The sequence below is a fragment of the Dipodomys merriami genome, unplaced genomic scaffold, assembly GCF_024711535.1.
Source record: "Dipodomys merriami isolate MVZ:Mamm:240054 unplaced genomic scaffold, mDipMer1.0.p SCAF_12, whole genome shotgun sequence".
Classification (NCBI taxonomy): domain Eukaryota; kingdom Metazoa; phylum Chordata; class Mammalia; order Rodentia; family Heteromyidae; genus Dipodomys; species Dipodomys merriami.
In genome coordinates, this window is record NW_027202493.1 from 841,885 (window position 1) to 867,085 (window position 25,201).

Sequence of the window (25,201 nt, forward strand, 5' to 3'; positions counted from 1 at the left end):
GAACAACCCGTGGGAAGCCATGGAAGCTGGTTTTTCACAGAGCAGATCTCTCACCCTTATTTAAATAATTATTTCTTGACAGGCTAACCAGAGTTCGGGGACCACGGAAGGACGCGGGAAATTTCTTAAGAGACTCTCAAGACACCTAAATAGTCCAGAGCCACTGTCACCGGCGTTCAGCAGTGTCCACGCTGCTCACCGGCTGGCGGGGCTGGCGGGGCCGCCGAGCCCTCGGGTCCCCAGCGCCACCCGCTCGGCCGGCCCAGGCCTCCCGCGCCCGGCCGGGCCTAGGGGGCGTTACCTGTACAGGACGTAGGTGGGCGAGTCCAGGCTCACAAACCCGTCGTCCACTGGGGAAACCACTGCTTCTCCGGCCTCCGCCGCCATCTCTTCTCCCAGCAGCTCCTGGGGTGGCGGTGGGTGCGGCTGGGGCGGCGGCTGCTCGGGCTGGCCAGACTCGCCACCCGTCGCAGCTTCCCCGACTCCTTCGGTGGCAGCCATCACACCACAGCCCGCAGCAGAGGCAGCGCAGGCACCGCCCCGTACCCCCCCCCCCCGCGCGCGGCCTCACCCTATCCCCGCCCCCTCCGGGACCCACTTCCGTTTTCCTTGGGTCATACCATAGAGAGCGAGCCAGAGTCGCAGGCCAGAGGGCCCAGCTGGTGTCCCGGTCTGGGCGGGGAACGGACAGAGCGGCTCGTGGCGAAGGGCGGAGGAGGTATAGGCGGGCTTCTGTATTCCCTTGCTGATCCTGCTGGGCTTCCCAAGGCTTAAGCTACCATAGCTAACTACTTTTGTTTTGTAGGGTTTGGGGCTGAATCCTGGGACTTAAGTATGCCAGGCAAATTTTCTAGAGCTACACGCAGATCCTAGTTGCTGCTGAACACAAACTGACAAGTGGTGCAAGTACTGCTTGGCCAATAGTTCTGACCCAGCCTCTTCCTCCCCAATCCAGTGGGAGCTGGACTCCACTTTAAGCGCGGAAGGAACTTCTTACAATATACTGGCCCAGTGCTAAGACTTGTAAGAAATGAAAGGGGAACTTTAGCTTTGTAAAGCAGAATTTCATTAAGCATGAGATTGTTTTCTTTTAAAACTCAAGCTTGGGATTATACAGTATCTGGTGAAAAGATAGGGAAAAATTACAGGAAATGGACGCCTTTATTTACTACCAGTTATGTGACAGAAGCCCTATAGCAGTAAAAAAAAAAAAAAAAGTTCGCCTCGGCAGCACATATACAGAGAAGATTAGCATGGCCCCTGCGCAAGGATGACACGCAAATTCGTGAAGCGTTCCGTATTTTTAGGAAAGGTAATATCTGAAGCATGTAAATTGGATATATGAAGTTCTACTCTTAAAGAGGTGATCTTAGAAAAAAAAAAAAGAGGTGATCTTAGAGTATGGCTAAACATCTATATATGCAATCTATTAAAAGAACTTAATTCGGCTATTAAAAAAAGTCTCTGCAGCACTGAGTTTATACTTTAGGAAGGGAGATTATGACATGATAACAGGTTAGATGGGGAAAGGAAGTATGGGAAGCAGCAAGCGGAATATGGACATAAGCACTATTGTAAGCATAGCTCGGGTTAAAAGCACATGAGCACTGTTTTCTTTAAACCTTACACTCACTTGTCCCTGGAGAGTTGGGGGGGGGGGGTGGAGGAAGAGACATCGGGAAGGGAAAGCCTGATGGAGCAGAGCTGGGCAGGCCTCCTCAAGAAGCCATTTGAGACCTTCCTTTAGAGAGGCCTGTGGAGAGGCACTGCCCAGAACAGAGCAGGGCAGTCCTGTGGAGAGTGGGAAGGCCTGCAGAGAAGGAGGAAGGGAAGAACAGGAAAAGCTCCCCTTTGGAGCTTTGGAGGTCAGAGGTTTAGCGGTTTGCAGACCAACAAATTGGTGATTTGCAGACCAACTAATAAAGGTCGGAGCTGCCTATTGGAGGCTTGGAGGTTTGGTGGTTAAGACTGCTCTTGGTTCTGGGTATCTAACCCAGGACAAGGTAGTCTGGTATAGTGTAAATTTTTTTTTTTTTTTTTGGGTCCGGTCGTGGGGCCTGAACTCTGGGCCTGGGCGCTGTCCCTCAGCTCTTCAGCTCAAGGCTAGCGCTCTACCACTTGAGCCACAGCGCCACTTCCGGCTTTTTTCTTTTTGCTTATGTGGTGCTGAGGAATCGAACCCAGGGCCTCGAGCATGCAAGGCAAGCGCTCTACCACGGAGCCACCTTCCCAGCCCTGTAAATTTTTTTTTAAAGTCACTTTTAACTGTGTCTCCATGGATTGTCCCACTCTTTAGAGGTCATGATTCTAGTCTACCATGGCAGAGCCCCATCTACCTGTAGTCCCTTCTACTTCCTCCTAAACCTCTAGGTTACTAGAAGATCTCCTCAGACAATAGCCATCAGCTACTCACTTCTTCCTTGTAAGAAGGGGTCTTGCTGGTGCCTTTGGGGCAATAAACCTTTCTTTGTTCTCTGTGTAAAGTTGCACTTGTCCCTACCTCTTGGCTAAGTCTCCGCCCGGTATCTGTTACCTAGATAACTGGCAGACCTGGAAGCAGTCACCTTCCCCTCCTGCTATGTCACAGCCTGGGCCACCTCTGATCACATGCCTCCCAACTGACCTTAGGAGGGTCCCAGACCCTCTAAAATACTCTAATAGTGTATCTTTGTGGGGTTGTTTTTTGGGGGGTTTTTTGGTCCTAGTCGTGGGGCCTGAACTCTCTGGGCCTGGGCGCTGTCCCTCAGCCCTTCAGCCCAAGGCTACTGCTCTACCACTTGAGGCACAGCACCACTTCCATTTTTTTCTGCTTCTGTGGTGCTGAAGAATCCAACCCAGGGCCTCATGCATGCAAGGCAAGCACTCTACTACTGAGCCAGCTTCCCAGCCCCTGTCTCGTGTTTTTATGGACTGGTGCTTTTACTCAGAAAAAGCCAGAAAGTGGTGCTATGGCTCAAATAGTAGAGTACTAGCCTTGGTGTCCAGGCCTGAAATCAAGCCCTAGCATTGGCCCCCCCCAAAAAAAGAAAAGAAAAGATTTCTCAAGCCACAAAAAGTTTACAAATTGCCAAAACCCACCAACTATTTAAACACCTCCTTCATAATTGTAAGGTCTGCCCCAGGCCAGGCAGTCACAGTGCAGACACTTCCCTACCTCTGGGCTAAGTTTCCTCCCAGTATCTTTGTTACCTAGGTAACTGGCACACATGGAAGCAGTCACCTCCCCCTCCTGCTAGTTTACATCCTGGGCCACCCGTGGTCATGCCTCAGAGTCCCAGGCCCTGAGGTCACATCCTGATCTAGCGTGGCCACACCTTTTCCCCCACCTGGTCAAACTTTTTCCTGTCTCTGGCCTAGATAAGTTGGGGCAGGGGGGGAGGGCCCCTTTTTAGGCCACGCCTCGCCACCGCCACCGTGCACATCTGGGGGAGTAGTTCGGTAAATGAACTTCTTTTCCTGCCTGAATAACACATGGTGTGCTCTTCATCTGCTACCTAATGAAACCTACATATTTAATATACCTTACAATAATGACCCATACTTAGTAAGTGGATTAACTTTGACATCTCTGAGCCCAACTAATAACACAGTGTATCAAAAAGAATGACTAAACAAACCTAGCATGGAAAACACTTACCTGAGACAAACTGGACCTACAACTCCAATCAGCTTTTCCACCATAAATCCCACCTGCTGTTAGAGCTCAAAGAGTGCCTGTTATCAGATGTGCCCACACCCAGGATTGAGTTGTTTGCAATCTCTTATCTTTGTTTTGCTTTACTAATAAGCTTTCTTGGTCTCACCCTGAACCCATCCTATTTTTTTGTTACATCAGGAACTAGGAACCACTTCATAAAGTTGGTATTCAAGGGGTAGTTGGGGCCTCCTCCCTTCTAGGACCTCCTCCTTGTAGCTTCCTCATTCTGCTAACAATAACTTTATCTTCAACAAATAGTAACTGCAATTAAAGATAAAGCTTGTTGTCGAAAGAATACAAATATTTCTGTGTGTAGATGTCTTTATAGGTAGGATAATGGGGAAAGCTTTCTTAAGGGCTATTTGAGCAAAGATCTGGAAAAGGCAAATGCTTCTAGTTCAGGGGCACTGGAAATGTGAATAAGGGAGTAAAGAATTCGTAGGTAGGCTGGGAATATGACTTAGTGGGAGGGTGCTTGCCTAGCATGCATGAAGCCCTGGGTTCAATTTCTCAGTGCCACATAAATAGAAAAAGCCAGAAGTGGCTCTGTGGCTCAAGTGGTAGAGTGCTAGCTTTGAGCAAAAGAAGCTCAGAGACAGTTCAAGTCCCGGGACTTGCAAAATAGAGAGAGAGAGAGAGAGAGAGAGAGAGAGAGAGAGAGAGAGAGAGAGAGAGAGAGAGAGAGAGAGAGAGAGAGAATTAATAGGTATATATGAAGGATTGAACCCCACCCTATTGTCCCAGGCCCATACAGATGCCAGGCATAATCCCAGGTAGTGTGAACTGGTTTGAAGTGCAGACAGGACAATCCACCTAAGCCCAGCTGTATACATCTGAGGAGCCTAAGGCCTGGGTGACTCCATCTTGAGCTAGTAACCATCTTCTGAGGTATGAGTTATGCAGCTGACCATGAGCCCGACCTGGGAATGAACAGAAAAAAATAATTCCCAGGAGACTAGGGACGTAAACAATCCTTGGGAAAACCGCAGGCAGGTGCTGGAGGGCCAGGTGACCCAATAGTCAGACCACAAATGGTGTTTGTTTGAGAAAGGAACCATGCAGTTCAGCACGTTTCTCCTTGAGACTTCCCTGTGGTGGGAGCCAACCAGTTTAAAGTACGTCAGCCCCTTGATCTAACTGACAACCTGTTTCTGGTCCTTTTCTACTTCGTAGCCCACCAATTATACTATAGAATTGTTTTATGACTTTCCCGCAATGTGTAGTGATATGTTACAAGATGCTATGATGTATGCAAAGTCCCTGCCCTCCCTAAAAAGTGTATAAAAAGTGCTGTAATCCTGGGCTCAGGGCCTCTTAGCGTCACCAGTTACCTGGTGCGAGGAGGACCAAGCTGGAGCTTGCAATAAATGACTCTTTTGCTGTTTAAATTGATCTTGGTCTCTGGTGGTCTTCCGGGGGTCGTGAGGCCGAGTACAACACATCCCATTGTGGGCCCAACTGAAAGACCCCCCATCTTCCTTAACCTAGGGGCTTTTTCATTAACCTCTGCCCCCTTGCTCAGACCTCCTATAAAAACCCAGCTCCTGTCCCAACTTGGGGGCACAACCTCCAAACCCACGGGAAGGTCTGTACCCCTTGCTGTTCCTCAATAAGCAGTCCTCCCCTGTTGACCCAGTCCGGCCTATTCCTTTTCTGTTCTTCTTCATTTTCCTAACATATGGTGCTGACACCCAGGAGAGGAAAAGCGCCAGGAGTAATTGGGTGCCCTCTGCTGAGAGGCCACCCACCTCCTTGCCACCTCTCATGGAGCCTTTCTGCTACCTTCCTCCTCCTTCCAAGGCCTTTCTCCATCGAGAGTGCAGAACCCGCCGAGCTTACTTTTTGGGCTAAACAGCCACCTGAAAGACCTGGTAGCCTTTGCCTACATAAGGGGTGTGTGCCTCATGGACAGCCACCCTGCTGTGGCTTGAGGTATTACTGGCCCCCTATGTAAACCCAGAAAAGGCCTTATCTTTCCCCCTATTCTCTCTCCTTTACCCTGTCCCCAGACTCTGATCTCTAGGCAGGAGGCTCTTTGCCATTGGACCGACTTCACCCACCACCTAAAAGCCTTGAGGACAAGGTAACCAGCCCAGTCAGTGGCGGAGATGCCCTGACACGGACCCTAGGACTCCAGGAGTCCTTCCCTTCCTTCCTGTCTGTGGGGTCCCCAGAGATTCCAAGAGTCTCTCCTTTTTTTTTTTTTTATTGTGAAAATACTGTATAGAGGGGTTACAATCACATGGGCAAGATAATGAGTACATTTCTTATCAAGCATTGTAGCCTCCTCCTTTGTTTCCCCTTCCCATCCCTTCCCATCCTCCCCCTGTCCCCCCACCCAATCCTCCCTGCTCCCCCTTCCCCCCCCACCAAAGTTGTAAAGTTCATTTTTGACATAACGACTTGTAGTCTCCCCTTTCTTGACCCAGACATTCTTTAATTAGGACCTTTGGGGACACCCTCTCCTAATTATCAGGATCCGGCCGTCTGCCTTCCCAAGGCACCAGGGACACCTTGGAAAGCAGGACAGGCTTCATAGTCCTACCAAATTTTCAAAATTGTCTCCCAGAGACATCCCATTAGCATGCCTGGGGTCTAATCTTAAGACTCTGGACTGACTGATTTACAGTAAAAAAAAAAAAAAAAACTGACTTGTTTTTCTACCAAAATCTGGTCTCATTAACATGGCCACCGCTGCCTAAATTCGGAACCTTAGATTTTACTTTACTGATTGTTAAGTTTTTAAAAAGACAGCCGAGTAAGAACAGCACCACGCACGTGGTATTCAGGTAAGGGGTAGGTTTATTTAGTAGACCTGCTGGGACCAGGAGAGGTTGGCACTCCACGCGGCTGACAAAAGACAGCGTCTGGCCCCGGGTTAGGCCTCATATAGGGTAGGGGGGTGGGGAAAGGTGTGTCCAGGTAAAGGGAAGTGGGACCAGGTGGGAGAAAGGTGTGGCCACATCACATTAAGATGTGACCTCAGTGGATGCAGATGTGACCTCTTCCAGGTGTCCCAGTTGCCTAGGTAACGCAGGTACTGGGCGAGGTCTGTTCACCACCCAGGAATGGACCTTACATTGATTTAAACAATTCTCCAACAAAATGGTGAGGAGTCCGAGTTCCCCTAAACCTAAGCCCTCCTCTACCTCTGCTCCAGAAAACCCTCCCTCTGCTTGTTCTGTTCTGTCCACCAAGTCCTTCTTGACCTCCACTCCAGAGGTTCCCCCTTCCCCTTCACCTGCTCTCCTGCCTTGCTCACCAAGCCTTTCTCTGACATGAGCCTCCCAACCATCTCCTCTAAAAAAGTCCTTATCTTGTAGCAGCTCAATCTGTCTCTCACCCCCTTTTCTCTCCCCCTCTCCCTTTCTCTCTCTTTTCTTTGATGACCTCCAGCACCAAAGATCCTTTTCTTTTTCCTTGCTCTTCTAACTACACTCTTGCTATTTGCAGTTGGTCCAGAGTCTCTAGGCTATAAAACTATCTGTTTCAAACTCCTTCTGCTGACCCCTGTCCCTGTGCCTGCCTGTCTGCCTGCCTGTGTGGCTGACACAAGGTGGGGGTGGGCATAGGCCTCCAAAGGTAAAACAACAAGCTAACAGCCCTGTTAAATATCCCTCTAAACAAACCCCTCCATACTTATGCATTTCTCAACCCTCTTCTATGGCTAATACACCGTCTTCCCTTCAAGACCCTAAATAAATGGGCCTCTGCTCTGGACCTTTCGTTAATCTGTCACTGACAGTGGCTGGCAGGCAAACACACTGAGGACGGCCTCTCTCTTTTCCTGCTCTCTCCCTTTACCACCCTGAAATCCCATAATAGAAACAAACCAGTCCTTTTTCTCTTTGGAACTTAGACAATAATCCAATCCTTTTCTCTTTCCTGAGTCCACTCACTGCAAAATCTGGTTTCTTAATTTCTCCTTTAGGAGACTGCAGAAGAGAAATCCCTCCCTCACCTCCACCAACTCTCTCTATCCAATTACTCTAACATTCACTTTTTAGTACCTTCATTATGCCACATCCTCCCTTTAAATGTCTTCAGGTTAAAAGTGCTACCTCTTCCCTTACAAACCTGTTCAGCCACTCCTTCCTCCAATTCTTTCTACAGGCCCTGAAAGCTGACACCTAGGAAGAGACAAAGGTCACATGCTGGGTCTTTCTACAACCCCCACTCTTCCTCCAAGCTTAGTCCTTTTCATTCTTCTAGGGGTTTAAATATTCAATTTATATACTAACCTGCCTCATCACCAAAATTGATCTAAAGGTTTTCTACTCTTGTGATCAATGTTTGTTTAAGCATGGAAATCCTGTTTGTCAAAATTTGCCTTCTATTTTGTTTGGTATTGCCTACTTTTCCAACATTGACCACGTGGTTTTATCATATTGGGCAAAACAATATCACTTCACCACTGGAATTTCAAAAAAACTTACAGCCAATTTTCATTTAAAAAAAAAAAACCTAAGTGCACCTTAAAACTTTTGTGTAAATGTGTGTGTGAACATGTTCAACATAATTCATTGTAGCACATAAAAACTGTGTAAAAAGGTATCTTCTTTTTCTTGGTACTGATATTTCCTGAAATTGTGTTTAAAAAGTTAATTATCAAGCATGCTGTTTGTGAAAGATTAAAAATTAGAGTTACATTTTTACAAATGCTAACTGCTGGTTTTGCTTCTGTAAACTAGCTTGCACTAGCTCTGACCCTTCCCCTCCCTGGAAATAAATAAAAAAGTTTGGGAGCCTAGATGTCGGCCCTGGGACAAGCTCTGTAGTCATAAATAAAGAACTAACAAGTAAATTCCCCAGGTGGCCAAATGGGACCCAAGATAAGGAACAAAGAGTATGTTCCTCCACATTCCTGTGCAGAAATTCCCAGTTTAGGGGGCTCAAGATAAGGGCCATCTGGTGGGCTCTGCAGACTAGGCCAAATTGTTAATCAATCACAAACCTGTAACACTGTAAATCTCCTAACCTTTATCTCCCAGAGTGACTACCTCTGTCTGCACTAATTGTCTTATTGCAAAGAGTGTTATAAACTTCCCCGGGTAGTAAAAAAATAATTGCTAAAGTACATAGTGACCTTTTAAATGGGCCAATCCCAGGGACACCTGGTGTTATATGCTAATCCTGTGGTCTTTGTCTTTAAAAGTGCCTGTAACCGCTGGACGGGGCTTCCAGTCTGCCCTGGACAGGGAGCCCGTTTGCGCAAACGCCAAATAAACTCCTCTTGCTTATTGCAGGTGCTGGCTTGGAGTCTTGGTTCTTGGGGTGCCCTCCCGTTGAAGAAAGTATCTCAGTGAGTCTGGGGTCTTTCATTTGTTAAAAGGAAACATCTTTATTAAGGGTAGTAGTAAAAGGAATGAGACTCAGCTCAGCTCTTAGCCAGGTGACAAAGAACACCAGTAAAGAGATAAGAATTGTAAGCCAAGAGGAAAGTTAATAAAAAGGAAAGGGAAACTAAGGAAACACATTTGGATAAGAAAGTATTTGGAAAGTAAGAATTGTCTTAAATGTTTGTTCCAAAATAGAAAAGGTAAAAATTAAGACAAACTCCAAAAGGTCTTAGTAGGTGGCAGATGGTATGAGTGTGTCATCAGTTCTTTTTTTTTTTTTTTCTAGTCGGTCGTGGGGTTTGAACTCTGGGCCTGGGCGCTGTCCCTCAGCTCTTCAGCTCAAGGCGAGCGCTCTACCACTTGAGCTACAGCGCCACTTCCGGTTTTCTGGTGGTTTATTGAAGATACGAGTCTCACGGTCTCTCCTGCCTGGGCTGGCTTTGAACCGCAATCCTCAGATCTCAGCCTCCTGAGTACCTAGGATTACAGGAGTGAGCCACCAGCGCCCGCCCTTTTTTGTTTGTTTTGTTTGTTTTTTGGGGTGTTTTTTTTTTTGGTCTGGTCATGGGGCCTGGCCTAGGCGCTGTCCCTCAGCTCTTCAGCTCAAGGCTAGCGCTCTACCACTTGAGCCACCTTCCCAGCCCCTAGTGTGTCATCAATTCTTATAAGATAATGCTTATTAAATTTGGTATGTAATTAACTTAGCTGTGATTTAAATACTGATGTAAAACTAGCATGTCATTCTCTATGTCCATCTAAAGTCAAGTGTCTTTAACCAGACTGTAAATTTGTAAGCAACTAAGCAGGAGATTTGACAATTCATCTGAGGGACGCAGTCTAGCCCAGATCCTGCCTGGACCATCCTGCCTCCACCATGGTAGACTGGAGTCCTGCCTGACTCCATCACACACAGCTGATTCTTGGTAAAAGACTGCTTTAGATTTACAAAAACTAACACTCTTGTGGGACACTTTCTGTAAACCTTACCCAGCCTGACCTAAAAGCCAGCTATGTTGTTATTGTTAGGTTTTTAAAAAGAGGTAACCGAGTAAGAACCGCACCAGCATGCACGTGGTATTCAGATAAGGGGTAGGTTTATTCAGTAGACCTGCTGGGACCAGGCAAGGTTGGCACTCCACGTGGCTGGGAAAGGCCTGGGAATGAGAGAGAGCTGGGAAGAGAGGAAAGAGAGAGAAAAGAGCAGAGAGAGGGGTAAGAACAGTAGCACTCACGTGGTATTCAGGTAAGGGGTAGACCTGCTGGGACCAGGCAAGGTTGGCACTCCACGTGGCTGGGAAAGAGAGAGAGCAAGAGAGCAAGAAAAGAGCAACAAGAGCTAGAAACGAACAGAGAGAGAAAAAAGAGAGAGAGTCTGGGCCTGGGCTAGCCCTTATGTAGGGTATGGGTGGGGAAAGGTGTGGCCACATCAAATTCAGATGTGACATCAGCAGATGCAGATGTGACCTCTTCCAGGTGTCCCAGTTGCCTAGGTAACGCAGGTACTGGGTGGAGACTTTGCTGCGAGGAGGGTGGAGTCTGCTCGCCATCCAGGAGCGGACCTTACACCGAGTAAGAACTGCACCAGCATGCAGGTGGTATTCAGGTAAGGGGTAGGTTTATTCAGTAGACCTGCTGGGACCAGGCAAGGGTGGCACTCCACGTGGCTGGGAAAGGCCTGGGAATGAGAGAGAGCTAGGAAAGAGAGGAAAGAGCTAGAAAAGAGCAGAAAGAGGGGTAAGAACAGCAGCACTCACGTGGTATTCAGGTAAGAGGTAGGTTTATTCAGTAGACCTGATGGGACCAGGCAAGGTTGGCACTCCACGTGGCTGGGAAAGAGAGAGAGCAAGAAAAGAACAGAGAGAGCTAGAATAGAACAGAGAGCAAGAAAAGAGCAGCAAGAGAGCGGCTGGGCCTGGGCTAGGCCTTATCTAGGGTATGGGCGGGGAAAGGTGTGGCACATCAAATTCAGATGTGACCTCAGCGGATGCAGATGTGACCTCTTCCAGGTGTCCCAGTTGCGTAGGTAATGCAGGTACTGGGTGGAGACTTTGCTGGGAGGAGGGTGGAGTCTGCTCGCCATCCAGGAGCGGACCTTACAGTTATCCTGTTGAAACATGTGTAGGCCAGGAGAGCCTCTTGTAAACTTTGGTTATCAGGTTTTCCAGGCAGCCAAGCTATGCTCAAACTCTCATCCCATCTATTGAGTTTAGTCATTGCAGAGTTCTGGTAAGTATTTGTTGATCAATTCTTTTTTTCTTTATTTTTCCAGGGCTGAGGACCGAACCCAGGGCCTTGCGCACGCCGGGTGGGGGCCCTTCCGCTGGGCTAAACTCCAAGCCCCTGTTGATCAATTCTTGAGAGGTACATGTAAGCTCTACTTGTTCCCATTGATCATCTTGTTGCTTTAATTGGAAACAATAAAGCGTTTTTGTGGCAAAGATTGCAGTTCAAAGCCAGGCCAGGCAGAAAAATCCCTCTGAGTCTCTATCTCCCAACTAACCAGCAAAGAGCCAGGCTGGAAGCATGGCTCAAAAATCAACCAGCTAAATACTAAAAGTGGTCCTGTGACTCAAAGTGGTAGGGCGCTAGCCTCGAGCAGAAGTGCTCAGGGAAAGTGCTCAGGCCTTGAGTTCAAAACCCATAAATGCCAACTGGGACAAGTTATCCCAGCAGCAAGCACCTATACCCCCAGACTGAGGTGGAGAAGAGTATGAGGAGTTGATATCACATCAGCCACTTTGTGCCTGCCCTTTCAAAATTAACCAGAGCTGGGAGGCCAATAGAAATAAGTTGAGAGGGGCTGGGAAGGTGGCTCAGTGGTAGAGCGCTTGCCTTGCATGCATGAGGCCCTGGGTTCGATTCCTCAGCACCACATAAGCAAAAAGCCGGAAGTGGTGCTGTGGCTCAAGTGGTAGAGCACTAGCCTTGAGCTGAAGAGCTGAGGGACAGCGCCCAGACCCAGAGTTCAGGCCCCACGACTGGACCCAAAAAAAAAAAAAAAAAAGAAAGAAAGAAATAAGTTGAGAAGCTTGTCCATCCTATGTCCATATCTGTCTAACTTCTAACTGGACAGGAATTTACATTCTTGCCTTTGTTACCTGCAATTTATAAGAAATGATCAAGGTCTTACAGGCCCTTAACCACTCCAATCCAGCCCTAGCTTCTGATTGATTATGGGCTCATGATCCAAATGGAACTTTTCTGGCTTGTGCCCAGGGTGTGTTTTCCTGTGTCATTCATATCAACTAGTCCTGCCACCTTATCAGCCTTTTGCCTGATCTCAGTCAGCTTGTTCAAGTTTCTCTCTAACAGGATAACAGCCCTTACTCAGGACCTGGGAACAAGTCAAGGCCATCCTATTACTGCAGACAACCAGGAGCCTTGTTTACACTGCCCTACCCACACAGGACCCTGAAGACTCCAGCCCCTGTGACTCCTCAACACCACCATGCCAGGAGGAAGTAGCAAGAAAAGACCATAATGTCCCTCCACCTTTTATACTCCTTCAGGGTTCCAAATGATGGGAATCTGCTTTGTTCTCATAACTCCAAGCTACTCTCCTCTCAGCCCAATTCTTTTTATGTATCCAAAGATCCTACATGAAGAACTTGTCTCTCCCCTCTTGGCCCTATCATTTTATGAATCTAAAGATGGAATATGAAGGATTGACCCCCACCCTATTGTCCCAGGCCCATACAGATGCCAGGCAAAATCCCAGGTATGAAAAAAAAAAATCCCAGGTATGTGTGAACTCCTTTGAAGCGCAAGCAGGGCTATCCACCTAAGCCCAGCTGTAAACATCCCATTGTGGGCCCAACTGAAAGGCCCCCACCTTCCTTGACCTGGTGGCTTCTTCATTAACCTCTTCCTCCTTGCTTGAACATCCTATAAAAACCCAACCCTGGGGGCTGGGAAGGTGGCTCAGTGGTAGAAAGCTTGCCTTGCATGCCTGAAGCCCTGGGTTCAATTCCTCAGCACCACATAAGCAAAAAGAAAAAAGCCGGAAGTGGTGCTGTGGCTCAAGTGGTAGAGCGCTAGCCTTGAGCTGAAGAGCTGAGGGACAGTGCCCAGGCCCAGAGTTCAGGCCCCATGACCGAACCCAAAACAAAAACAAAACAAAACCCAACCCTGTCCCAACTCTTTGGCACAACCTCCAAACCTGCGGGAAGGTCTGTGCCCCTCACTGTTCCTCAATAAACAATCCTCACCTGTTGATGATCAAGTCTGGCCTATTCCTTTTGGTTCTCCATTTTCCTAACATCCTTGATCTTAAGGATTATTTTAAGGATAATCTGAAGGAATATCTCCTGTATTTGCTGTTAGCTGACTGTACCTTATTTTTCCTAGGCCATCTGGCTTCACTACCACTTGAACCACAGCTCCATTTCTGAAGTTTTAGAAGTTCACTAGAGATGAGTCTCACTGACTTTCCTGCCCATGCTGGCTTCAAACTGTGATCCTCAGATTTCAGCCTTCTGAGTAGCTAGGATTATAGTTGTGAGCTGCCAGTGCCTGTCTAATTTATTTAGTTGTAGTAAAATATAAATAGCATAAAATTTGCCATCTTATTCATTTTTGGATGTATAGTTCAGTAACATTAAGTACTTCCACACTGTAATACAAACATTACCACCATCTCCAGAACATTTTCATTTTAACCAAAATGAAAGTTTGTACCCATTGAACGCTGCTCCCTGTTCCTTTGTTCTCCTCCCAACCCCATGCAACCCAAACTCTGCTTTCTGTTTCTTAATATGACTACTTAGCTATCTCACATAAGTAGAATCAGACATTATCTGTTCTCTTTTGTGTGGTTTATATCAACTATCCATGTATCGCAATGCATTTGAATTCTTTTTTTCCTAAGGCTGAATAACATAAAATGTAAATGTGTAATGCAATATGCTTAGCTATTTGTTATGGCTTACATATGAAATGTCGCCCCAAAACGTCACATATTGAGGGATCAATCCCCAGTACAATGTTCAGAGGACTTTGGGGAAGTGATTGGGACATGAGGGCTCTGAAGTAATGAATACATTACTCCATTGGTGGATCCACAATTTCATGCCATTATTGGGAAGAAGTGGGAACAGGGGTTGTGGCGTAATTAGAGGAAGTAGATCCCTAGAGGCTTGCTCTGGACCTTCCTAACATTCTGTTTCCTGGCCAATGGGATTAGCAGCTCTTTTCTTTCTTATGCTTTCTACCAGATCACTGCTTTCTACCAAGTCAGAAATACAGACACATAGACACCCCTCCACATACAGACACACACACACACACACACACACACACACACACACACACACACACACACACAAACACACCAGGAATAATGGAGTCTAGGGACTTTGGCTGAAACCTCTGAAACTATGAGCCAAATAAAACAACTGAAACTGAACTTAAAAACAAACCATTTAACTCAACATCAAAGAATATGAGGGGGCTGGGAAGGTGGCTCAGTGGTAGAGTACTTGCCTTGCATGCCTGAGGCCCTGGGTTCGATTCCTCAGCACCACATAAGCAAAAAGTCGGAAGTGGCGCTGTGGCTCAAGTGGTAGAGCGCTAGCCTTGAGCTGAAGAACTCAGGGACAGCGTTGAGGCCCAGAGTTCAGGCCCCACAACCGGACCAAAAAAAAAAAAAAGAATATGAATACTTGTAATAATTTTCACAACAGATAAAGATTGAGTACACTGAAAACTACAAAACATTGCTAGAGAAATTACTTAGTCCCTGCCCAACCTACTGGTTCACCTTGTTAGGTAAACACTATCCAACCACATTCCTCTCTCTTTTACTTTTTTGGGTTTTTTTTGGTCATGGGGCTTGAACTTTGGGCCTGGGCGCTGTCTCTGAGCTCTTCAGCTCAAGGTGAGCACTCTGCCACTTGAGTCACAGCACCACTTCTGGTTTTCTGATAGTTAATTGGAGGTAAGAGTCTCACAGACTTTCTCCCTGGGCTGGATTTAAACCATGATCCTAGGATCTCTGCCTCCTGAGTAGCTAAAATTACAGTCATGAGCCACAGGTACATGGCTTCCTTTTACTTTTAAGATAGAGTCTTTAAGATGAGAGCTGGTAGACATCTGTAATCCTAGCTACTCAGAAGGCTGAGATCTGAGGATTGTGGTTTGAAATCAGCTTGGGCAAGAAAGTCTATGAGACTCTTATTTCCAACTAATCACCTAAAAGCTGGAAGTAGAGCTGTTGCTCAAGTGGTAAAGCACTAGGCTTGGGGACAGCACAACTTAGGTTGAGCCCAGGACCAGCAAAAACAACAAGAACAACAAGATAGGCTCTTGATTACTTGGGTCTGGCTGGCCTTGAGAGAGGTGTGTGTGCGTGTGCGTGTGTGTGTGTGTGTGTTGGTAGTAGGGCTTGAACTCAGAGCTTTAAGTTCTCACTTAGTTTTTTCACTCAAGGCCATTGCTCTACCTTCTGCACCACAACTCCTATATCACAGATGTATCTGCCCAGGTTGGATTTGAACCACTATCCGCAGCTCTCAACCTCCTGAATGAAGGATTGACCCTGTCTTATTTCTCCAGGTCAAGCAAAACACAAGATGTGCACAGACATGCTTGACTCCAAGCAGGTCATTTTGATCAAGGCCTGGCCAAAAGTTCCTGTCACCCCAGGCGGAATGGGAACATTCCATTCTGGGCCTAACTGAAAGTAACCACCTCATTCCCACTGAGGCAACAGCTTGTTTATTATTATTATTATTATTTTATTTTTTTTTTTTGTCGGTCGTGGGGCTTGAACTCTGGGCTTGGGCGTTGTCCCTCAGCTCTTCAACTCAAGGCGAGCGCTCTACCACTTGAGCTACAGCGCCACTTCCCAGCTTGTTTATTATTATTATTTATAATTATTGTTGATTGTTATCATTATCATTATTTCTGTTTCCTCATTAAGACTGAAGAGTTGAAGTAACTCCATTTTGAGGCAGCGGCCATTCTGTCATTTATGTTAAATTATGAGTGACCCAGAGCAAACATAAATTCCAGGAACTGACCTGTCTGTGTTGAAGTTAACCAGAGCTCACATAAATCCCAAGGACAGAGTTATCTGTGGCCACAAACTCCCCTCACTTCACAGATACCCCCTGCCCTTTATTGCCCTGGCCCAAATGGTCTGATAACCCCCTATCACTTCTTATCACCCAGAATGTTCTGTTAACACATCTGGTTGTTGTAACTTTGTAGTTTTTACTTTTATAAACTCTGTGAAATTTCAGCTCGGGGCTCTCCTCCTAAGCTCCACTGAGTCGGTGTGTAGGACAAGGCCCGAGCCTGAATAAAGCCTTGCTTTTGCATTTCGGAACGTCTGACTCTTAGTGGTCTTCTTGGTGGGGGTCCTGCGATGGGGGGTACAACAAGACCAATATAAACCCAACCTTGAACAACCTCCAATCCCATAGAAAGGTTGCTGCCCCTCACTGTGCCTCAAAACACTCCTGTCTGTTGAGATTGAATCCAGCCTGTTCTTTCCCCTCCATTTTCCTAACATATGGTGACAAACCTATGAGAGATTAGTACTCAGAGTCAACAAACTCCCTTCTGTCAGGGGCTGATCTGCTTCCAGGCCACGTCTCCCCGAACTTCAGCCTCCATTTCTTCTTTATTGTCTTTCTCCATCAGGAGTACACAGCCTGCCATGTTTACTGTTTTGGGCTAAACAGCCATCAAATCATGACCTGTGGCCATTGCCTATTTAAGCAGTGGATCCACATGGACAGCTATAAGTGTAGCTTAAGGTATAATTGGTTATCTGTGTTGTTAGCTCAGAAGCCTCCTCCCTCATGGCTTATCATGCTCTTTCCCTAGGCAAAACTAGGTCCTTGTAGTAGAGGCAGCAAATGATCAGCCCCTACCCCTCTTTCTCTGAGAGAGTACCCTGTTGGGATAGCTCTGACCATATAAGGCAGCAAGATCCTTCAGTCCCAGGGGTTATAAAAGGTCACCTGAGATAATAGCTGGCACTTCTCACTTCCTCTCACCTGGTGAGATGGGTTCTTCCTACCTGTATAGCTGTGTGGTTTTCTGGCTGAGTCTAATTTACCCTATAATATGTAAACCCTGCAGTTGACCAGAGCTCTCTCCTCCTAATCTCTTTTCCTCTCTTCTGTCTCTAGACTCTTCATCTCCAGGTAGGAGGTCCTTTGTCTTTTGACCAACCACATCTGTACATACAAACCTTCAGGACAAGGTATTTGTTTAGGATCTGTGGCAGAAGCACCCCAACTCAGATCCAGGGACTCTGGGAGTCACCTACTTTCAGACTGCAGGGTCTCCAGAGACTTGACAAGCCTCTCACATTTGACTCTGACCCCTAGACCCCTCTTAATTAGGACCTTGGGGATGCCTTCTCCTAAGTATTGGGTTTATTCTCTGTCTTCCCTAAGCCACAGGAATGAATATCCTTAGTAACAGGCCAAACTCTAGCCCAAGTTTGATACTTTTGATTTTGACATTCTGACTGACTTAAAATGATATGGCAAGGAGTCCAAGGTTCCCTGCACCCAAGCCTTCTTCTACCTCTGCACCAGACCCTCTCTCTGTTAGTCACACTGTTGCTTCCATCTCCTGGCCACCCCCACTTTAGTTCCTCCACCCCCCTCACTATCCTCCTCTGTCCTCTCCTGTCTCCCTCTGTCTACCTTGACTGCTGTGCCTGTGGATCCTGTGTGGCTAACCTAGGATGTGTTGGGCATAAGACTCCCAGCTATCTCTAGAAAGATAAATAAGGTAACTTTCCTTGTCTTGTAGCAATTTCTCTCTCTCTCTCTCTCTTCTCTCTCTCTCTCTCTCTCTCTCTCTCTCTCTCTCTCTCTCTCTCTCTCACACACACACACACACACACCATCTCTAGACCAGTGAACATTTGTCATTGGATTGCCTTTATTCCAGCTGACAGTCCTTTGGTTTGTGCCCTTGAGAATGAGACACAAGCTGGGTCCTGGGGACCTTCCCCCTCTAGTTTCCCTCTTGAAGAAGGCTAGCTATCCTGGACTTGCACTTTTGACCCCACATTGCAACATAAAATTTTTTTCAGTGGAATGGCAAGTGGTCAGAGGTTCCCTAAGCCTAAACCTTTTTTCCATCTTTGTTCCTGTAACTACATTCTTTCTCTCTGCAATTTTTTCTTTTTCCACCCAATTTGACCCAATTATGGTTCTACTGGTAAGTGTTTGTAGGACCCTGTATTGTCAAATGCCCTGTATTGTCAAAAGTCAAATTCTGACCTTCTCCAGGAATGTGTATTGACTTTCAGATCCCCATAAGTAACTGAATTCATGTCCATGAATACCACTTAACACAGAAGAGGCCTGGCCCATGGTGCTTCAATTCCTCATCTCAGAAAAGAGGCCTAAACATAATGCCTAATGGGAGACCAACACCCACATGCTGTCCCTGGTCAGTAGGAAGTAGATTAAGGATGACCGTTGACCCTTTCCCAGTCTCCCCTTTCAGCCTCAGTCCAATTTTTCTATGTAGCCAGAGACTAAATATGAAGATCTGAACCCTGCCTTATTTCCCTATGCCAAGCAAAACACCAGATGTGCATGGTGGATGTGCTTGATCACAGGTGGGGCATTCCAATTTAAGCCCATGAAAGTTCCCATCACCCTAGGCAGAACGTTCCATTATAGGCAGAACCAAAAGTAACAACCCCTAACCCCCAGAAGACTACAGCATGTTTTTTGTTTTGTTTTGTTTTTCTGTTTCCTCATTAAGACCAATATAAACCTGATCCCAACTCCACCTCCTCACACAACCTCCAATTCCAGGGGAAGATTGCTACCCCTGGCTGTGCCTCAATAAACAGTCCTTGTGTGTTGCGATCCAGTTGGCCTGTTCTTTCTCTCCTCTTTTCCTAACAGTGAGTAGGAAGTATTGGTGCCTGGCTTGGCTTTGAACTGTTGATTATAGTTCTTGATGATTACACCAGATTATAAGCATAAACTACCACTGCCAGTTTTTATTTAGGTGTTTACCTAAATAAATGAAGCCACAATATAAATACATCATCTTCCCCAAAATTTATCTACAGATTCAAGGTAATTCCAATCAAACTCCTAGCAGCTTTTGTTTTGATGCTAATCAGAAGGCTGAGATCTGAATATATCAGTTCAAAGCCAGCCCAGGTAGCAAAGTCTATGAAACTTATCTCCAATTAGCCACCAACAAGCCAGAAGTGGAGCTGTGGCTCAAGTGGTAGAGCACTAGCCTTGAGTAAAGAAAGCTAAAGGACAATGTCTAGGCCCTAAATTTAACCCCGAGTACTGGCACCAAAAGGAAAAAAGGAAAGAAAAAGTGAGGAAGGACAAAAGAACGAAAAATATGTTTGGGGTACTGTCTTTGGCATCCCAATCTTATAAGAAACAAAAGGAAATCTAACAATAAAAAAGCTGATTTCAAGGACTCCATTCGACTTATTTGACCCAAGGCCAAGCTGTACAATGAGGAAGAAGACACAAGATGGTTGAGATGGGCTGAAATGCTATCTTCCTGTGGCATATCTAAGCCACATGTGCTTTCTATGCCATGTTTCTTTTCTAGTAAACTTTATTATCACCTTCACTTATGTTCATGTCTTACTTGAAGTTTTCTCTTGCCAAATGCAACTAGGGTCAGCTTACTTGTCTTGAACTTACAGTGACAATATATTCAGTCCAGAACTTCAAATGCTAAACCTCTTTAATTGGAATGATCTAGTTCCTTTTTATAATACAATCATAATCAATTTCCATACTCAATTCAATATATTCAATTTAATATCAATTCTGTACTCAATTTCAATACTATTACTTTACATAAAAATGAAGATGCCAAGCCGGGCGCTGGTGGCTCACGCCTGTAATCCTAGCTACTCAGGAGGCTGAGATCTGAGGATCGCGGTTCAAAGCCAGCCCGGGCAGGAGAGACCGTGAGACTCCTATCTCCAATAAACCACCAGAAAACCGGAAGTGGTGCTGTAGCTCAAGTGGCTCGCCTTGAGCTGAAGAGCTGAGGGACAGCGCCCAGGCCCAGAGTTCAAGCCCCACGACCAACAAAAAAAAAAAAAAAATGAAGATGCCAGACAGATTTCAGTAAGAATTTTAAGTACCTGGCTGAATATTATCAATTATTAAATAAGTTTGTTAGCTGGTAGCTGGTGGTTCATGGGTGTAATCCTAGCTATGAAGGAGGCTGAGATCTGATGACCCCAGTTGGAAGCTAACGTGGGTAAGAAAGTCCATGAGATTCTTACCTCAATTAGCCACCAAAAAGCTGGAAGTGAGCTGTGGCTCAAGTGGTAGGATGCTAGCCTTGAATAAAAATAAAACAAAATTTAGGGACATGAAGGCCTAAGTTCAAGTCCCAGTATCAGCACCAAAAAAAGAAAAAAAATGTTGTTACAATTCAAGAGCAGAAAAAAAAAATCAAAGCTGAATTTTTATAGAAGTCTTTATTTACAACCTAACAACTGTACACTTTTTGCAACCTTGAAAACATTTTTGTACTTGAATGAGAAAAATATCGTTTGACCAAGTCTTAACATTTTCTTCATATATATATATATACATATACATATATGCATACATATAAACACATACATAATACCGTAACAAGTTGGCACTATTAAAATTAAAATGAGTGATACCAAAAAGGAAATATAAGTCATCTACCTCAGAAAAGTGGTAAGAAAATCCAGCAATTTTAATAAAGTTGTTGTTAAATTCAGTAAGCAGATGGAAAAATGATTAAGCATTATGTATAGTGTTGCTTTATTTGTGTTGTATTTTGGTTTGTAAAGTGAGAAATTTAAAATCCTATGTGGGGATCATTGTGATGTTTCTAGATTTTGCTGACAAGGAATAGAACTATGCAATTATAAATTCAATAGTCAACCAAAACCAAGAATCTACTTTCTTTTTTTTGTTAGTCATGGGGCTTGAACTCTAGGCCTGGGTGCAGTCCCTGAGCTCTTCACCTCAAGGCCAGCACTCTACCACTTGAGCCACAGTGCCACTTCTGGCTTTGTTTATGTGTGCTGAGGAATCAAACCCAGAGCCTCACGCATGTGAGGCAAGCACTCTACCACTGGGCTACATTCCCAGCCCAAGAATCTACTTTTTGCAAAGGCTAAAATGCAAAGTAAATAACTACAATGTTAAATACAAAGCTAACAATTCATGGTATTTAAGACATGAGTATAAAGCTTCAGAGCCAGGATTATATGAACGCAATTCTAGTTCCAATGCACTACAGTGTTTCACTACTTGCTTGAAAAGTTCTTCTGAAATACTATGGAGGGAAAAGCCTTTTTGTTTCCATATTTCTGGTATTTTCAATGTTAAAATAAGCAAATCATTCAATATATCTGAATTTTACCATTTATTACATAATAAAAGATTGGATGCTCTGAAGGATGGGCAATTATCAAAACGTGAAAATTCAAAACCAGACAAACCTAGAAATTATTTTCTGGAGTACAAAGCATTATGAATTTTGCAGAACTTGTAAAAAAGCAAAATTAATGATAGCACTGATATTATATTTAAATAAGTAAGGCTATTACAAAAAACAGCTGGACTCCAGAGGCTCATGTCTATAATCCTAGCTACTCAGGAGGCTGAGACCTAAAGAATCAAGGTTTAAGCTGGGCGCTGGTGGCTCACGCCTGTAATCCTAGCTACTCAGGAGGCTGAGATCTGAGGATCGCGGTTCAAAGCCAGCCCGGGCAGGAGAGACCGTGAGACTCCTATCTCCAATAAACCACCAGAAAACCGGAAGTGGCGCTGTAGCTCAAGTGGTAGAGCACTAGCCTTGAGCTGAAGAGCTGAGGGACAGCGCCCAGGCCCAGAGTTCAAGCCCCACGACTGACAAAAAAAAAAAAAAAAAGAATCAAGGTTTGAAGCCACACTAGCCAGAAAAGTCTGAGAGAGTCCTCTCCAATTAACCACCACAAAGTCAGGCTGGAGATTTAACTCAAGTAGTTAAGCACCAACTGTGACCAAGCAAGCTGAGCGAGAGTAAGTTTCCTGAGTTCAAACCATGAAACAGGTCCAAAAGAAAAAAAAAAAGTTAAAATATTAAAAGGTCCAAAATCACTGACTAGCAATTTATGTAAGTAATTTCCCGTAATCATACTAAAAATTCTATTTCTTATTTTAAGCATATTGAAATTGTCCTTAAGTAATAAGTATTTGTGGAATACATGTAAATTGGGTCACTAAGAAGACAACATAAACTCAAAGATACCATTTCTCATTTGTATTTGAACTGTAAGAATATCATAAGCTGCTTGGAATTTTACCTATTTGTCATTTTTTTTTTTTTTTGTCGGTCGTGGGGCTTGAACTCTGGGCCTGGGCGCTGTCCCTCAGCTCTTCAGCTCAAGGCTAGTGCTCTACCACTTGAGCTACAGCGCCACTTCCGGTTTTCTGGTGGTTTATTGGAGATAGGAGTCTCACGGTCTTTCCTGCCCGGGTTGGCTTTGAACCGCGATCCTCAGATCTCAGCCTCCTGAGTAGCTAGGATTACAGGCGTGAGCCACCAGCGCCCGGCCTATTTGTCATTTTGATGCCAAATTCCTCTAAAAAACTAAAAAGGAAACCATCATGACAATAAAGTTTTAACTAACCATTACGGCACTATAAAGAATTGTAACTGGTGGCGCTGGGAAGGTGGCTCAGTGGTAGAGTGCTTGCCTTGCATGCATGAGGCCCCTGGGTTTGATTCTTCAGCACCACATAAGCAGAAAAACCTGGAAGTGGGACTAAGGATCAAGTGGTAGAGCCCTGGTCTACAGCTGAAGAGCTGGGGAACAGCGCCCAGGCCCAGAGAGTGCTTGCTCTAGCATGCATGAAATCCTGGGTTCAATTCTTTATACTACACACAAACACACAAACACACAATAGAACAAAAAAGTGTTGTTACTTTTATTTAAAAAAAAGGCAAAAACAAACAAAACACCCAACCCTCAAATATGTCAGTACAGATCCTTTAGTTAAGAAATTTAGAAACAAGCCAAGTTTTGTTTTTGCCAGTCCTGGGGCTTGAACTCAGGGCCTGGCCACTGTCTCTTGAGATTCTTTTGCTCGAAGCTAGCACTCTATTACTTGAACCAAAGCACTGCTTTCGGCTTTTTCTATTAATGTGGTACTAAGGAAGTGAACCCAGGGCTTCATACATGCTAGGCAAGCACTCTACCACGAATCCACATTTCCAGCCTGGGAATGTTTTAATGTTTGTTTTAATATAGAAAAAATTTACTTAAAAAAGTTAAAATAGTAAGTGATATAGAAAAACTATTTGAATCTTGGTGCATCTTTGAGGTACAAGACAGTCAAATGTAATTTCAAGGAGAAATATTTAGAGTAACAGGAACAACTTGTTGGCAACTTTCACTAGATCAATATAAATTTATAATACAAGGATATGATACTTATCAATTTTTATTAGAAAATAGGTTATGTTTAAAATGAGTGAGACGTTTATATCAGTTTTTTTTGCTGATAACTTTTAAAAGTGAGAAAAGCATAAAGATATGAACAAATGATTAATGAGCTTAAATTACTGAAATACAAAGTCCTTAGTTTTTGAAAGTATACAGAAAACTGCCTAAATAGGATGGGGATTTGCTTTTTCCAAGGTCATTAAAGAGGGCTGTTAATGATTTTTATTATTTTTTGTTGGTCATGGGGCTTGAAGTCAGGGCTTGGCCACTGCTTTTGAGCTTTTTTTTTTTTTCCTTTCTTTTCTCAAGGCTGATGCCCTACCACTTTGAGACATAGCTCTACTTAGTTTCTGAGTCTCACAGGGACTTTTCTGCCCTGGCTGGCTTCAAGCCGTGATCCTCAGATTTCAGCCTCCTGAATAAGTAGGATTACTGGCACCCAGCCTGTTAATGATTCCTAGAAAAAAGGCTTATTCAATTATGGCTCTAAAACTAAGAGTTGTCTTAAGTTCACTGTTACTGTCTTCTCTTGGGCATCAAAAGTAGATTCATACAGGATCTTCTGCATTGATGGACATGTCCTACACAGGAACATTCCATACAGGAACCATCAAAATATAGGACCACTGAGCTCTCAAAACATGCCTAAGTGACCAAGGAACTGAAGTTTAAATTTCATTTAATTAAAACTGCCACATGTGACTGGTGGTAGGTACTGAGATGGTCCATTGTCTACTATTATCAAGATTAGCAAGAACCCAGAGTAAGGCAGAACACTTAAAAAGATATTTTTATCCTTTCATGTGATTATGATTGAGATATCTTAAATTGATTAACATAACTTTAGAAAACAATGTTTAAAGTGTGTTAGCATTGAGAAGACTGGCTTGCTAGAGATGCAGCTCTATGGTACAATACTTGCCTTGTGTGCATGAGGCCCTGGGCTCCCTCTCAAGCATTACACAAAACAAATGTTTTTCTTCAAGGTATGTTATAAAAGAGACTTTTCAATGTAACATATAAAACTCAAACTCTCACTCTATTTGTCTCAGTTTCCTAGAGGCCAGGATTTACAGGTGGGCACCACTATGCCTGGCTTTGTAACTTTTTACTTTGGGAAGGAAAAAAAGCAGCACTGGCCCTCAAAGGACAGCCTGGACTTCTCTAGAAAAGCAATTTTTTTTTTCCAGGTGTCCAGCTATAGCAAAATTTATTAGTAGAATATGGTGGTAGGGGATGGGAAGTAAATGTGGAGGATACTACTACAGAAACTACTTGTATATTGTGGTGTTGGGAGATGTAATAAAGCTTTGTTGTGCGCTAAGCCCATGTTATACCACCTAGTTACACCCTTAGCCCCACTCCAGAAATTATTTACATTACAAGAAACCATATATATCATCTAAAACCAAGATGAAAATAATGCTAGATCCAACAAAAATTGCATGCTATGATTTGAGTATGTTTGTGTTACAAATGATAACATTTTGCTAATAAAATCTTTTTCTCAATGGAAGGTAAAAACTTGGTGAAGTATAAATTTATTTTTTATTTTTGGGTCCGGTTGTGGGGCCTGAACTCTGGGCCTGGGCGCTGTCCCTCAGCTCTTCAGCTCAAGGCTAGCACTCTACCACTTGAGCCACAGCGCCACTTCTGGCTTTTTTTCTTTTTGCTTATGTGGTGCTGGGGAATTGAACCCAGGGCCTCATGCATGCA

The 25,201-nt window shown here is 44.7% G+C and overlaps 1 protein-coding gene, 1 long non-coding RNA gene and 1 pseudogene across 6 annotated transcripts in view; 2 read left to right on the forward strand and 1 right to left on the reverse strand.

Moving 5' to 3' along the window:
* Window positions 1–522, reverse strand: part of Fnta (farnesyltransferase, CAAX box, subunit alpha) — a 31,379-nt gene extending 30,857 nt beyond the window's left edge. Inside the window, exon 1 of the mRNA XM_070016049.1 lies at window positions 302–522. Within this exon, the coding sequence (XP_069872150.1) occupies window positions 302–501 (200 nt within the window). The 5' untranslated portion in view covers window positions 502–522. The remainder of the gene's footprint in view (window positions 1–301) is intronic.
* Window positions 523–1,230: 708 nt separating this feature from the next.
* LOC138823462 (U6 spliceosomal RNA) lies at window positions 1,231–1,305 on the forward strand (annotated as a pseudogene).
* Window positions 1,306–8,774: 7,469 nt separating this feature from the next.
* On the forward strand, window positions 8,775–13,251 carry LOC138823126 (uncharacterized). Of its 5 annotated transcripts, none has more exons than XR_011370747.1 (5): window positions 8,775–8,999; window positions 9,323–9,724; window positions 9,816–10,639; window positions 11,306–11,397; window positions 12,349–13,251. It is a non-coding gene; the product is annotated as an uncharacterized lncRNA (long non-coding RNA). The 5 variants fall into 5 exon arrangements; XR_011370748.1 differs by having other exon boundaries at window positions 9,323–9,527; XR_011370749.1 differs by lacking the exon at window positions 9,323–9,724 and having other exon boundaries at window positions 9,816–9,959; window positions 10,510–10,639.
* Window positions 13,252–25,201: the final 11,950 nt, after the last annotated feature.